This window comes from Lagopus muta, chromosome 26, assembly GCF_023343835.1.
Source record: "Lagopus muta isolate bLagMut1 chromosome 26, bLagMut1 primary, whole genome shotgun sequence".
In the NCBI taxonomy this organism is placed as follows: domain Eukaryota; kingdom Metazoa; phylum Chordata; class Aves; order Galliformes; family Phasianidae; genus Lagopus; species Lagopus muta.
This window is the reverse complement of record NC_064458.1, coordinates 1,851,115-1,863,114: the sequence shown is the minus strand read 5'-3', so window position 1 is coordinate 1,863,114 and position 12,000 is coordinate 1,851,115. Positions and strand designations below refer to the sequence as shown.

The window sequence follows — 12,000 nt, the reverse complement described above, 5'->3', positions numbered from 1 at the left end:
TGACCCTTCTCCCTGCTGCTATGGGCTGTCACCACTTCCCCTGCGTGTGTGGCATGCAGAGCAGGGGGAAATCTCCCTCTGCTCCATGGAGACAGGCTCGGTGCGAGAGGGAAGCAGCTGCTGTGGGTGGTGGGAGCCTCTCTTCAGTCGGTGCGGTGCGGGGGGTGCTTGGTGGTGCTCCACCATAGCTGCCCTCACTTTGGGGCTGTGCTGGTGCCGGTGCCCCCTCACCAGGGCGGCCCCGGTGTCCCCTGTGTTGGGCAGGAGCTGCTTCCTGGCACAGCACGGCTCAGCGAAGGGCCCAATCCCCACCCCAGACGCCTTAAGGACGCGTTTTGCCAACGGCACCATCTGCTGTGAGGCTGTGAGCTCACTGCCGTCCTCCCCACACCTCCAGCGGGGATTTCAGGCTCCCTCTGCTGCACAGAGCATGGGGGGGGGGGGGCAGTCTGAGGGTCCGCTGTCCCCACGGCACACAGCAGCCCCCCCCCCCCCCGCTCCCACCCCCTCATCCCTCCATGCCTGCAGCGCACACAGCAGCACTCGGTTATTTTCGGCGCTGCCACCCAGGATGTAATCTCTGCTGCCTCCTCACCGCCACCTCCTCCCCCTCCTCTCTCTCCCCCCCCCCCCCCCCCCCGACAAGTGATCAAAAATAGTGCCTGCGGTGTTAAATTTCTCGCTCAGGAGCTTATTAAAAGCCTCCCAGTCCTGACGCTGAGCCTATTTGAGGATCAACCCGGTCCCATTTTCCGAGCCGCTCCCGCGCCTTTCTTTCCCCTTTCCCTCTTTTCTCCCTTTTCCTTTTTCTCCTGAAGGTCACACGTCGGCTCTGTGCGTGAGCGAAAGCCTCAAAGCCGGAATGAGCTCTCATTAAAACGTCTCGGGAATAACGGGGGCCGGGCGGCCGCGCTGCCCTCGGTGCCGGCTGCTATTTGCATTGCGCTCTGCCCTCCCTCGGCACACGCGGCCGTTTTCTTTCCGACGGAAGGTGGCTGCGTTTTGTCATCGGATGGAGGAGCGTTGGCGAGGCCGGGAAGCCGGGAACGGCCGGCTGCTATTTTTAGGATGGGAAAAAAAAGTGTCTCCGTCAGCATCCTCGCATCAGCTCTTCCCACTGCCTGCCGCCGGCTCCATTGGAACGGGGAAGGGGGGAGTTGGGGGGGGGGGGGGGGCCTGGTGATGCGTGCTGCCTGCTGGGACATGTAGTTGGGGGGGGGAGTTCAGCCCCACATCTGGGGTGGTGGGGATGGGGGGCTGCGTCCCTCTGTGCCCGCTTGTTCTGTGCAGGGGGGTTCAGCCCCGGTGCTGTGGGCAGGGGGCTCTGCCTGCCCTCCCCACCTCATCCTCCCTCCCCCGTTGCCCAACTTGATGCCAGGAGAGGGGCTGAGGCTGCAGGCAGCACCGGGGGTCCTCTCCAGGCCCAGGACGGTGCTGCAACCCATGGTTGGTGCTGCAGAACTGGGGATGTGTGCCCCACAGCGCGATCCCATGGGTGATCATCCCCACTTCTCTCCTCTCCAGCACATCCTGGCATGGGGATGTGTGGTTCAGCTGCTCAGCGCAGCCCGCAGTGCCAGAATCCCGGCATCCCTGCAGCATCCATCTATGCAGGTGGGGCGAGAGCCCCTTCCCTGCTGTGTTGGGGGTGCAGGCATTGGGGCCCTGCAGCAGCACTACAGGGTGCTGTGCTCCAAGGGAAGCTCGGCAGCAGCACGCCAAGGCCTGGGCACAGCCTGCCTCGGGTCCCCCCCCCCCCCCGCCGGGCAGCGATGCGTGCTGGAGGGATGGGCTGCCTGGAAAGCTGCGTGAGCGGGGCTGCGTCCTTCCTTTCCACCCAGTGCTTTTGCCTGTGACTTTACATCTCCTGCTGCCAGATGGAGGGTGGGGAGCGGAGCATCGCGTCCCTGCCGGCGCCTCTGCTCCTGGGGGAGCGCTTACCAGGAGGGGCTGGACGCTGCCGTCAGGTCCCAGCATTGCCACCCCCCCCCCCCCATGCTCAGCTGTGCTGTGTTTCCACAGTCCCACCCGGATCCTGAATGCAAAGGAAAAGTCTGAGCTCTCCAGGGGAAAAAAAAATCACCCCAACCCTGCGGCAGCCCCAGGATTCCCCCCCTGTGGCACTGAGTCATGGGGCAGAGCCACCCCCAGCCCTGCCCAAACCCAAACCCACAGTGCTTGTCCTCACATTGCAGTCTGGGGGCAGCCGGGGGGAGCAGCCCCAGGCTGGGGGGCTTCTGTGGGGCAGGGGCAGAGCTCCTTGCCCTTTATCAGAGCCTTGTGGCACCGGAGGGCACCGCAGTGTGGGAAGGGCAGCAGAGCGTGGTGCGTCCTTGCGCCATGCTGCCCTTGGGTGGCTGAAGGCCACGTCCTCATAACTTCCTTCTCCGGGGGGAGCACTGCTGTAATGATTAACCTGCGCCGTTCTGTCCTGCAGTCTGTTTTCCTCTCAGTTTCCAACGCTGGAAAATGCTCTTCCCCTGCCTGCCACCCACACACACTGCCCTGTCCCCGCACACAGGGAAAGTCCCATCCGGATGCATGCAATGGGAGAGGGGGGGGGGGGGGGTCAGCTGGGGGTTACCATGGGGAAAACGGAGGCATGGAGGGAGAAAACTGCAATGGGTGCGGGAGCCCCGGGTGGGGATGGATGCACTTTGTGCTCTGTGGAGGGGATCAATGGGACGCTGCCCTTGCTTGGGGTGGCTGCCGGCGCACACAGCTTTGGCAGAGCCAACCCAACGCTGCGGCACACGCAGGGGTCACCGGCTCGGCTGGGATGTGCAGTACTGTCACAGGTGTCCCGGTGAAGCCCCCCCTCCTTCACCATCCCCTGCCCAAGACCAGGACCCACGCAGGGCAAAGGGGGGGCCGGGAGGAAGCGGCTGCCAGCTGGGCTCCATGCCGGCCACAAAGGCGGCCCAGAGAACCCGAGCGGAATGAGGTGGCGGCCAGCCAGGTTCCCACGGCGGCCCCGGTTCAGAAAATAGGCCCGGAGCTGGCAGTGGTTGCTGCAGCGACCAACAGGGTGCTGCAATGCGGGGGGGCTCAGCCGGGTCCAGGTGTGCACGGTGGGACCCCTGTGTGGGGCCGGGGCCGGTGATGGAGCTGAGCCCCCCAGGTTCCTGTTGTCACTGCCCCCAGGAGCTTCTCCATGGGTAAAGCCAGGATGTTCCTGTGAGTGCCAGGCTGCAGCCCCACAGCTAGACCTGCCTCCAACCCAACAACCAGCCCCACAACCAGCCCCACACCCCCCACTCGTGGGGAGGAAGCAGCCGCAGCTGCTGGTGCTGGTGGGGCCTTTCCTGGTGGCTTGGCGCCTGCCAGGGGCCGGATTGGGGGGGGGGGGGGGGGAAGTCGGGGGGCTGGGAGCTGCCCTCAGGAATGCCCCCGCGCCGTGCTTTCATCCGCGCTGCCTCAAAGGGCGCCTGTGTGCAGGAGAGCCGGGTATAAATAGCGGGGATTGAGGCCTGGCGTGACACTGGAGTCCCTTCTGCCACTGCCACCTTGGGTGCCCCCCCCTGCAGCACCTCAATGGGGGCATTGTGCACCCGCAGCCCCTTCGGGCACGTCCCCGGCAGCTGCTCAGCCTGACCCCGTCTGCTCCCCCCTCGTGCTGCGGGGCCGTCTGTGCTCACAGCGGTGTGGGATGAGGCATCCTGAGCAGCCTCCTGAACAGCGCTGTCACAGCCCAGTGCCCCAACAGCGCTGTGAGCCACATCCCCTCTCCCAGCTGCACCATGGAGACAGCCCCCCCCCCCAAGGCCAGGCTGTGGGGGGATGTGTGTGGCTGTGCTCCTTTGGGTGCCCAACCCATCCCATCCCATCCATTCCATCCCATCCCATCCATTCCATCCCATCCCATCCCATCCCACCCCATCCCATCCCATCCCATCCCACCCCACCCCATCCCATCCCATCCCACCCCATCCCCATCCAATCCCATCCCATCCCATCCCACCCCATCCCATCCATCCCATCCATCCCATCCCATCCCATCCCATCCCACCCCATCCCCATCCAATCCCATCCCATCCCATCCCACCCCATCCCATCCATCCCATCCATCCCACCCCATCCCATCCCATCCCATCCCACCCCATCCCATCCCATCCCATCCCATCCCATCCCACCCCATCCCCATCCAATCCCATCCCATCCCATCCCATCCCACCCCATCCCATCCCATCCCATCCAATCCCATCCCATCCCATCCATCCCATCCCACCCCAATCCCATCCAGCAGCTGACTCTCTCTGCTTTGAGCTCATCCAGCAATGGGTGCCTCTCAGTCCCCGCTCTGCAGAGGTTTCCTGCACAGCTTTGTGTTTCTCTTTTGCTTCTGTTTGGCTGTTGGGCCAAACATCCCCTGCTGTTCTCCTCGGACCCCAAGCCCGTCCTGCACCGAGGGGTGATGCTGTGGGCTCTGCAGGGCTGCACTGCTCCTGGAGACACATACAATTTGATCTCCCAGCCTGACCCATCGCTGCCACATCGTATCTCCCCCCAACCCAACCTGCAGGCAGTGCCCACACCGGGCAGCGCTGTGTCCCACCCACAGCCCATAGCAGCCTGGACTGCCCTCAGTGCAATTCAGGGCCAAGGTCCCCACTGGGAGCTGTGGGCGCTACAGGGAGACAAAGGTTTAACGCGGGTTGCCGGGCTCCCTCTGATCCTTCCGCCCATTATCTAATCAGAGCCATGTGGAACAGCCCAATGGTGTGTGTGAGTCACTTCCCCAGCACTGCCTCAGTTCCCCGCAGGTGATGCCGGGTTGTGCTGAGCCGTCGCCCCGCAGTGTCGCGGCGTTGGGGAATGCAGCGCAGTGGGTCCGGCCCAGGGTTGGATTCCTGCACCTCTTCTCAGCTCTGCACTGACTCACTGGCCTGCACGTCACTTCCCCGTCGGCCTCGGTTCCCTGAGCTGTGACATGGGCACAGCACAGTCCTGTAGATGGGATGCATCATTGGGGTGATGCTCGCCGTGCAGTGCCGGCACCACGCGGGGTCTGGATCAGTGCAGGACTTCCTTCCTTCATTCCCAGAACAAAGCCGTGACCTCACATCCCTATGGAAGCTGGGGAATGGCTGGAGGCAGCCCTAAGCACACCAAGACAAGGGATCTGGTGCGGGGCACAGCAGCAATGCTGGCATCCCCCAACCAGAAGCACACAGTGTGGTGGTTCCTGCAGTGCCGTGGGGGGGCTGGGCTGGGGCAGCCGTGGGGCCCCTCATGATAAGAGCTGGGGGGGATGCAGGGCTGTGGATGAGCTGCCCACATTCCTGGTGTGGCTCCAAGCGGGGCACTGGAAGGCGCAGGGGTGGGAATGCCAGCATGCTGAGTGTTGCTGTGTGTCAGCGCGTGGGGCACCCGTGGGACGGAGCTCCACCCCCACCCCGGGTTCCCTCCATCCCACACCAGGCGTTGCCTCCGGCTCTTGGCACACATTTGGGGCCCGCAGGATCACAACGCATAGCCGGCTCTGTGCCCGCGTGTTGTGCAGCCACAGCAGGGTGGGTGCCTGGGGATGCGTTGCAGTGCCTGCAGGTTTCCCCCCCCACCCACCCCGTGGGCCCCCACATGTGTGCACTGAGCCCTGCTGAAGCTGCGGGGTGGGACGTGTGGGGCTGTAGGACGGGCGCAGAGGATGCTGCACCCCAAAGTGGGGCAGAAGAGTTCATCCCCCCACGGTGCACCATGAGAACCCACTGTCACCACCCTCTGTGGGGGGCGCTGGGCAGGTTGGGGTGGCTGGGCCCCAGTGGGTTGGTACTGGGATGCCCCACTCTGGCTTGGGCTGACCCCACAAGGACTGAGTGCTGGGCAACAGGGGGGCAAATCCCCCCTGATCTATGAGCTGGGGTCACCTGAGGAGTTGGGCTCAGCACACAGCCATGGAGACCGAAAGCACAGGTTCTTCCCCTGCCCAGGGCTGGCGACTTGCTTAAGCATTTGCAATAATTATAATAATAATAATGATAATAATAATAGCGCCACCACCACCAGGCTGGGTGTCGTCTGGCTGCTGGAGACGGTGATTTAAGGCCTACCAACCCATGTGGCAGCGGCTGAGGAACAGCTGTGTTGGATGGGGACAGATCCCAACACCGGGCGCTGCACAGCTGCAAAGGGGGCTGTCAGGATCTGGGGCTCCTCACCCCATGGCACCCTACAGCCCCCCCCCCCCCCCCCCCAGCCTCGCAGAGCTGGGAGCCCACGTTTCCAGCACTGAGGCTGAGCAGAGCAGGGCTGCACCCATGCCAGCTGAGGGAAGCAGCCAAATGGCAGCCCCAGTGCTTGGGGCCGAGGGGGTGGTGCTGCCTGGGGTCGGCCGTGTGCCAGGGCTGGCATGGAGCCGCTCTCCTGCGTCACCGCGGATGGAGCGCGGCGTTCCGAGGGGCCGTGAGCTCAGGGTGCTCAGAATAGCGCTGGCCTCAGCGCGGGCAGCAGGGCTGCAGCACGGCCAAGTATGGCCCCACACCTGGGCTGCCCGGGCTGCTCTATCCGGGGGATTCGCCATCCCTCCTGGGGCAGAGCCAGGCCGTGTGGCTGCTCGGGGGTCAGCCCTGCCTTGGGCACTGCCGGCTGCTCCCTGAGGGCTCTCCTGTGGGATTTATCACCTCCGGGTGCTGGCCGAGCACTGTGGGGTGCCCCATAGCCCAGAGGTGAGGCTGGGCCATGTCAGCAGCTCCGTGTCCCTGGGAGTGAGACCCGGACGCGCTGTCAGGGGCCACCAGGACACGTTCCCAAGGGCCGAGAAACACATGGAGCCGATTGTGCGTTTCTAAGGACACACCTGGGTGTTTACAGCCCTTCGGCGTCACCGGCACACAGCGCTGCCCGAGGACACCTCACCCACCCCACATCACCCCCAGCCCCACTGGGTGGGGGGAATCTGCTTGGGGTCAGGCCCAGAGCTGGGGGAAGGAGGGGAGGAGGGGTTGCTGGTCCTCCCTCGCCGCCCAGCTCACCTGAGCACATCATGGTGACACGAATCACCATCATTGCTGTGACTCAGGCTGAGCTGCTCATCCTGGAGGGGTGGGGGGGGGTTCCGGGAGCCGTGACCCAGCTGCAAACCCCACACCTCCCACCCCTACACGAGGTCGGGGTGGGCAGGGGTGAAGCGGTTCGGCTGCACCGCATTGCTGGGGTGTGTCTGTGAGCCCTATGCTGGCCCCGTGCCCGTGGGAACGCTCCCACTCACTGCTGGAACTCAGCACTGCCTGCCCCACATCGGCCCTTGCACCCCATAGGGGTGGCACCGCTCCGTTCCGGGTCGGAGGCTCAATGGTGGCGCTGGGAAAAGGGCCCCCGTCCCCCTTGGGTCCCCCAGGCTCCATCCCTGCTTTGCTCTGCAGCAGCAGCAGCCCCTGCTCCCCTCCTTCCCTCCTCCCTCGCTCTCTGCCTCTGCCCTAATCCCATGACCTGCGAGGGGAATGCAGAGACTTGCGATAAAACCCGCGTTTGCCAAAGCTGCAAAATCAGACAGGAATTCCATCCAAAAGGGGAAAAAAAAAAAATACCAAAAAAAAACCTGAAACAAAACAGAAAAAGGAGAGAGAGATCAGGGAGAAAAGAGCAAAGAGCAAAGCTGCAGCCTGGGGCTGGTGGGGGATTTCCCCAAAGAAGGAGCCCTGGGAACTCCCTTCCTTCGAGGGACAGCACTTCCAAGAACCCCGGGAGCTTTGGGCTCCTGGGAGATGCGGAGGTGCCAGCGCTGCCCCAGCTCAGCCCCTGCGGTGGGGATGGGCCCTTCTGGTGTCCCCTGGGACCCCACATCCCCTCTGCTGCAGCTCATGGGTGGGGTGGGGAGCATTGCAGAGCAGTGGGGCTCACATCCCTGTTTGCTCATTGCGTCGTCTCTCCCCAAGCAGCTCCGGTGTGGGGTTTGGGGAATGTTCCCTCTGGAGACCTCCGATGCAGCACAGCGATTATTGCCCAGAGTCTGAGCGTCATCTTTAACGATTTATTCCCAGGGCAACCCAATAAACTAAACACACAAAAATCGGGGCTGCTGGGAGCCCTGGGATCTCCCGGCGCCGTCTCTGGAGGCCTCGGATACCTTCACCTGAACCCGCAGCCACACGCACTGCCTGGAGCTGAGTGCGATGGGGGAGCAGAGCGGGGCTGGGGGCTGTTGGGCAGGCGCTGCCTCGGGGCATCGGGCGCTCCAACGAACCCCGTGCCAACACCGAGCGCTGCCCCTCGGTTGCCGCGTCCCTTTGTGGCCCCGCAGACCCCAAGCGTGGGGTCGGGAGAGGCCCCGTTCCGTGACGATGTGGCTCCGTGGACCCCCACAGCCGCGTCCCCGTGGGGTTTTTCACCCACGCAGCGCTGTGATCGCCGGAGGGGCGGCCGAGAGGCCAGGGGAGAACAATGGCGCGGCCCGGCCCGGCCCTCTCCCGGGGACAATGGCACAGCGGAGCCTGAGCTCATCGCCCCCCCGAGAGCCCGCGGGGCCGGGGCGGGCGGGGGACGCGGGGCTGTGCCACAAAGGCTCTCTCTCTGCCGGAGAGGCCCCGCTCTCACCCGGCACAGAACGGCCCCGACTGCCGCGGGGTACCGGGATCCCCCCGGGTCTCCGCGCTCTGCTGCCTCGAGGGGCCGGGGGTGCGCGGCCATCTCCTCCCGCAGCCTCTTTGTGTCCCTCCGCGCGTTGCGGGGCATTGTCTGCGAGCGGGAGACCGGCGGGGGCAGCGCGGGGTCAGACAGAACCCCGCAGTCCCGGCTCCCAGCTCCCGGGGGTTTGCCGGCTCCGACCCCCCACCCGCGCCCCATTCTCCGTGGGGGAGAGCGGGTCCGGATTTCAGGGCAACGCCAGCGCTACCTCCGCCCCGAGCCCCGCAACCCCTCCGGGACCGCTCGAGGGGCTCCCACCGATCCGACCTCGGGCCGTCCCCTCTCCAACGCCGGGCGGAGGCGGCCCCCCTCCCGCGAGGCGGAGCTGCGGCGGCACCGGGGGCAGCGCTGGGACCGGACCCCCTCCACACACAGCACCACCTCGAAGGACAGAGCCGGACCCCAGGAGGGAACGATCTCTCCCGGTGCACCGGGAGCCGGGGGAGCACCGCCGGGACATCTCCCTCCATTCCTCCCTTCCTCTCTCCCTCCCTCCCTCCGGGAGCAGGTGCGGCCGTGCTGAGGCCGCTGGCGGGGCCGGTGCGGGGCCAGGCCGGTCCCTGCCCCCGGCAGGCTCCACCCTGGGCGGTGCGGGATAAAACTTGGGGCACCTCCCCGGCGGTTCCGCGTCAGGCTGCGCTCCGACCGCTCGGCACGGGGCAGCGCTTCGGGGGCACCGCTCCGCCCGCGCCCTCCCGGAACTTTTAGGGCTTTATTATTATTTTTTCTTCCGTCGTTCATTCCCCCGGTGCCGCCGGAGGCAGCCGAGCTCTGATCGCGACGGGATCCGCGGGGCAGCGCTCCGGGCTCGGTGAGTGGCGGACGGGGAGCGGGGCTGAGGGGCGCGGGGCCGTTCGCGAAGGGGTTTCAGCGCGGATGCGTGGGTTTTATTCATGGAGGGGTTGGGGGGGGGGGGGGGAGGTGGTCCCGTGAGCGGCGGTTCCCGGGGAGGATCGCGTTGCAGCCCCGCTCCGGGGCGCGGGGCCGTTGTCAGCGCTTTGCCCTCATCGCCGAGAGGGGCCGCGCCGCTCCGTTCCCCCCCCCCCCCCCCGCATTCTTCCCTCCAGCCCCATCGAACCGCGGAGTGGAACGGCGTTGCGGGGGCTCCGGGCGCTGTTCCCCCCCTCCCAGGCGCGGCGGGGCCGGCAGAGGGCGCGCGCGCCGTGCTGACTCATGGCCCCCCCCGGTGCCGCCGTGGCCGCTCCCCCCGGGCCGGGGCGCTGCGGGCGGGAGGAGCCCTTCCCAGCGGCGGTACCGGGCGGTGCGGGGAGGGGCACCGGGTGCGGCGGCTGTGCCGTTCCCCCTCCGCCCTTTCCGCTCCGCGTCACTCGGCCTCGCGGCTCCGGGTGGGGGCTCTTGACGTGGGGGTTGGGGGGGGAGCTTCTCCCCGTGCTCCGCGTTCCCCCTTCGGGGCCGTTCGCCCCATCGGCGCCGCTCGGTGCCGCCGCCCCCCCCCCCGCGCGGGGCCCTTTGTTGTGCGGCCGCGGATTATGAATGGCCGCGCGGAGCGGCGCGAGGGCGCGCGGGGGGCGGAGGGGGCGTGGCCTAACGCCGCGTGGGCGGAGGAATCCGGACGGCCCCGCCCACACCTTGCCACGTGGGGAACCGGATCGTGCCTCCTATTGGCTCAAACCCGCGGATGTCGGAGAGTTGCGAGGGCGCGGATTGGTCGGGAAGGCCGGAGGAGACGGAGTGAATGAGGGCGAGGCTCCGCCCCCGGGACGTTGCTACATTGGAGCTGCCCCCGCCCCCCGCCCCCCGGCGCTCGCAGGGCTGCGCGGCGCTGCCGGTTCGGCGGGTCCGGCCCCGGGCGCTGCACCGCGATCCTCCCGCAGCGCTCCGCTCCGAACCGCCCCGAACCGCGCCGGGATTTATTCTTCTCCTTTTGGGATTTATATTTTTTTAATTATTCTCCGCTGGGGAACGCGGCCCCCGGAGGGTTCCCCCCCCCCCCCCCCGCATACACACACACACACCCGCACCGCTCGGTTGGCTGCTCCCCGCGTCCGCCGCTCTTTGTCCCGCACCGACCGACCGATCGCTCCTCTCTCAGGCCGCATGGAGCCGCAGCCCGGCGCTCGGAGCTGCAGCCGCGGGGCCGCCCCCTGCGATCCTCTCCCCGCGGAGCGCCCCGTCCACCTCTGCATCCACACCACCACCGGGGCGCGGTACGAAGTGGCCGTTCCTCCGGACGAGACGGTGGAGGGGCTGAAACGGCGGCTGTCGCAGCGCCTTAAGGTGCCCAAGGAGCGCCTGGCGCTGCTGCACAAAGACAGGTACGGAGCGGGCCCCCCCCTTCTCTCCCTCCCTCCCCTTCCCCTGCGCGGCCCCAATTCCTCCGAGGGGTGGGGGGGGGGGAGGGCGGGGGTTGGGCTCCGGGAGGCCCCGCGCTGCCCCCGCCGCGGTCGCTCTGTGGGCGGTGGGGCCCGGCCGTGCCCGCGGGGCTCCGTGCGGCGCCGGGCGCTGCCCTTTGTTCTGCGCTCAACTTCGGCGGCGCGGCCTCAGCACCGCCCCCCCCCCCCCTCCTCCTCCTTTCACACCCCCCATCCCCCCCCGCATCCCCGTTCCTCCTCCACCTCAAGCCGGGGGCGGCAGCTCGGGGGGGCGGCGGGGAGAGGAGGGGAGGGGGAGTCCTTTGTCTGACAAAGGGCCGCGCTGGGGCGGCCGCGCAGACCCCCCCCCTCCTTTCCTATCCGCGGCGACCACGGTGCCCCTCACAGCCCCATTCCAGGGCCGCGGAGCCCCCCCGGAGTGCACGATGTCACTGTGTGGGGCGGGCATCCTGGACTTAAGGGGGGGGAGGGGGAGAGTTATGGGTGTCGGTGGGGCCTTTGTAGCACTGCTTCCCCCCCCCTCCTCCCCCCAGCAGCGTTATCTGCCGCCCCCGGGGCCGCGCTGACCTCTCTGCTCTCCCGCAGCCGCCTCAGCTCCGGGAAGCTGCAGGACCTGGGGGTGGTGGAAGGCAGCAAACTGACGCTGGTGCCCACTGTAGAGGCCGGCCTGATGGTGAGTGCCCCCGTGTGACCCCCCCCCGCCCCTTCCCCGTGCACCTATCCGTGACAAACACCCCATGCAGGACGTGCCTGCAGCCCCCAGCCCTGGCACACGGCGCTGCTTTCCCATGGCTGCGTTCTCAGGGCTGTGTAGAAATAGTGGAAGTGACACTGTCATCGTGCAGCCGCCTCCTCTTTCTCTGCATTTGTAATGTTAACCCCCCCCATTCCCCCCTTCCTTATTTTATTTATTTTTTCTTTTCTCTCCGTAATTTTTCAGTCCCAGGCATCCAGGCCGGAGCAATCGGTGATGCAAGCGTTGGAAAGCTTAACTGAAACTCAGGTGAGCAGCTGCGAGACAAAGAGCTCCACGGGAAGGGGCTGC

At 66.7% G+C, this 12,000-nt stretch overlaps 1 protein-coding gene across 1 annotated transcript in view; it reads left to right on the top strand.

The window, feature by feature from the left end:
- The first annotated feature begins 10,368 nt into the window (after positions 1–10,368).
- MIDN (midnolin) overlaps positions 10,369–12,000 on the top strand; it is a 3,314-nt gene continuing 1,682 nt past the window's right edge. The window contains exons 1-3 of the mRNA XM_048927231.1: positions 10,369–10,898; positions 11,541–11,628; positions 11,896–11,998. Of these exons, the coding sequence (XP_048783188.1) occupies positions 10,681–10,898; positions 11,541–11,628; positions 11,896–11,998 (409 nt within the window). The 5' untranslated portion in view covers positions 10,369–10,680. The remainder of the gene's footprint in view (positions 10,899–11,540; positions 11,629–11,895; positions 11,999–12,000) is intronic.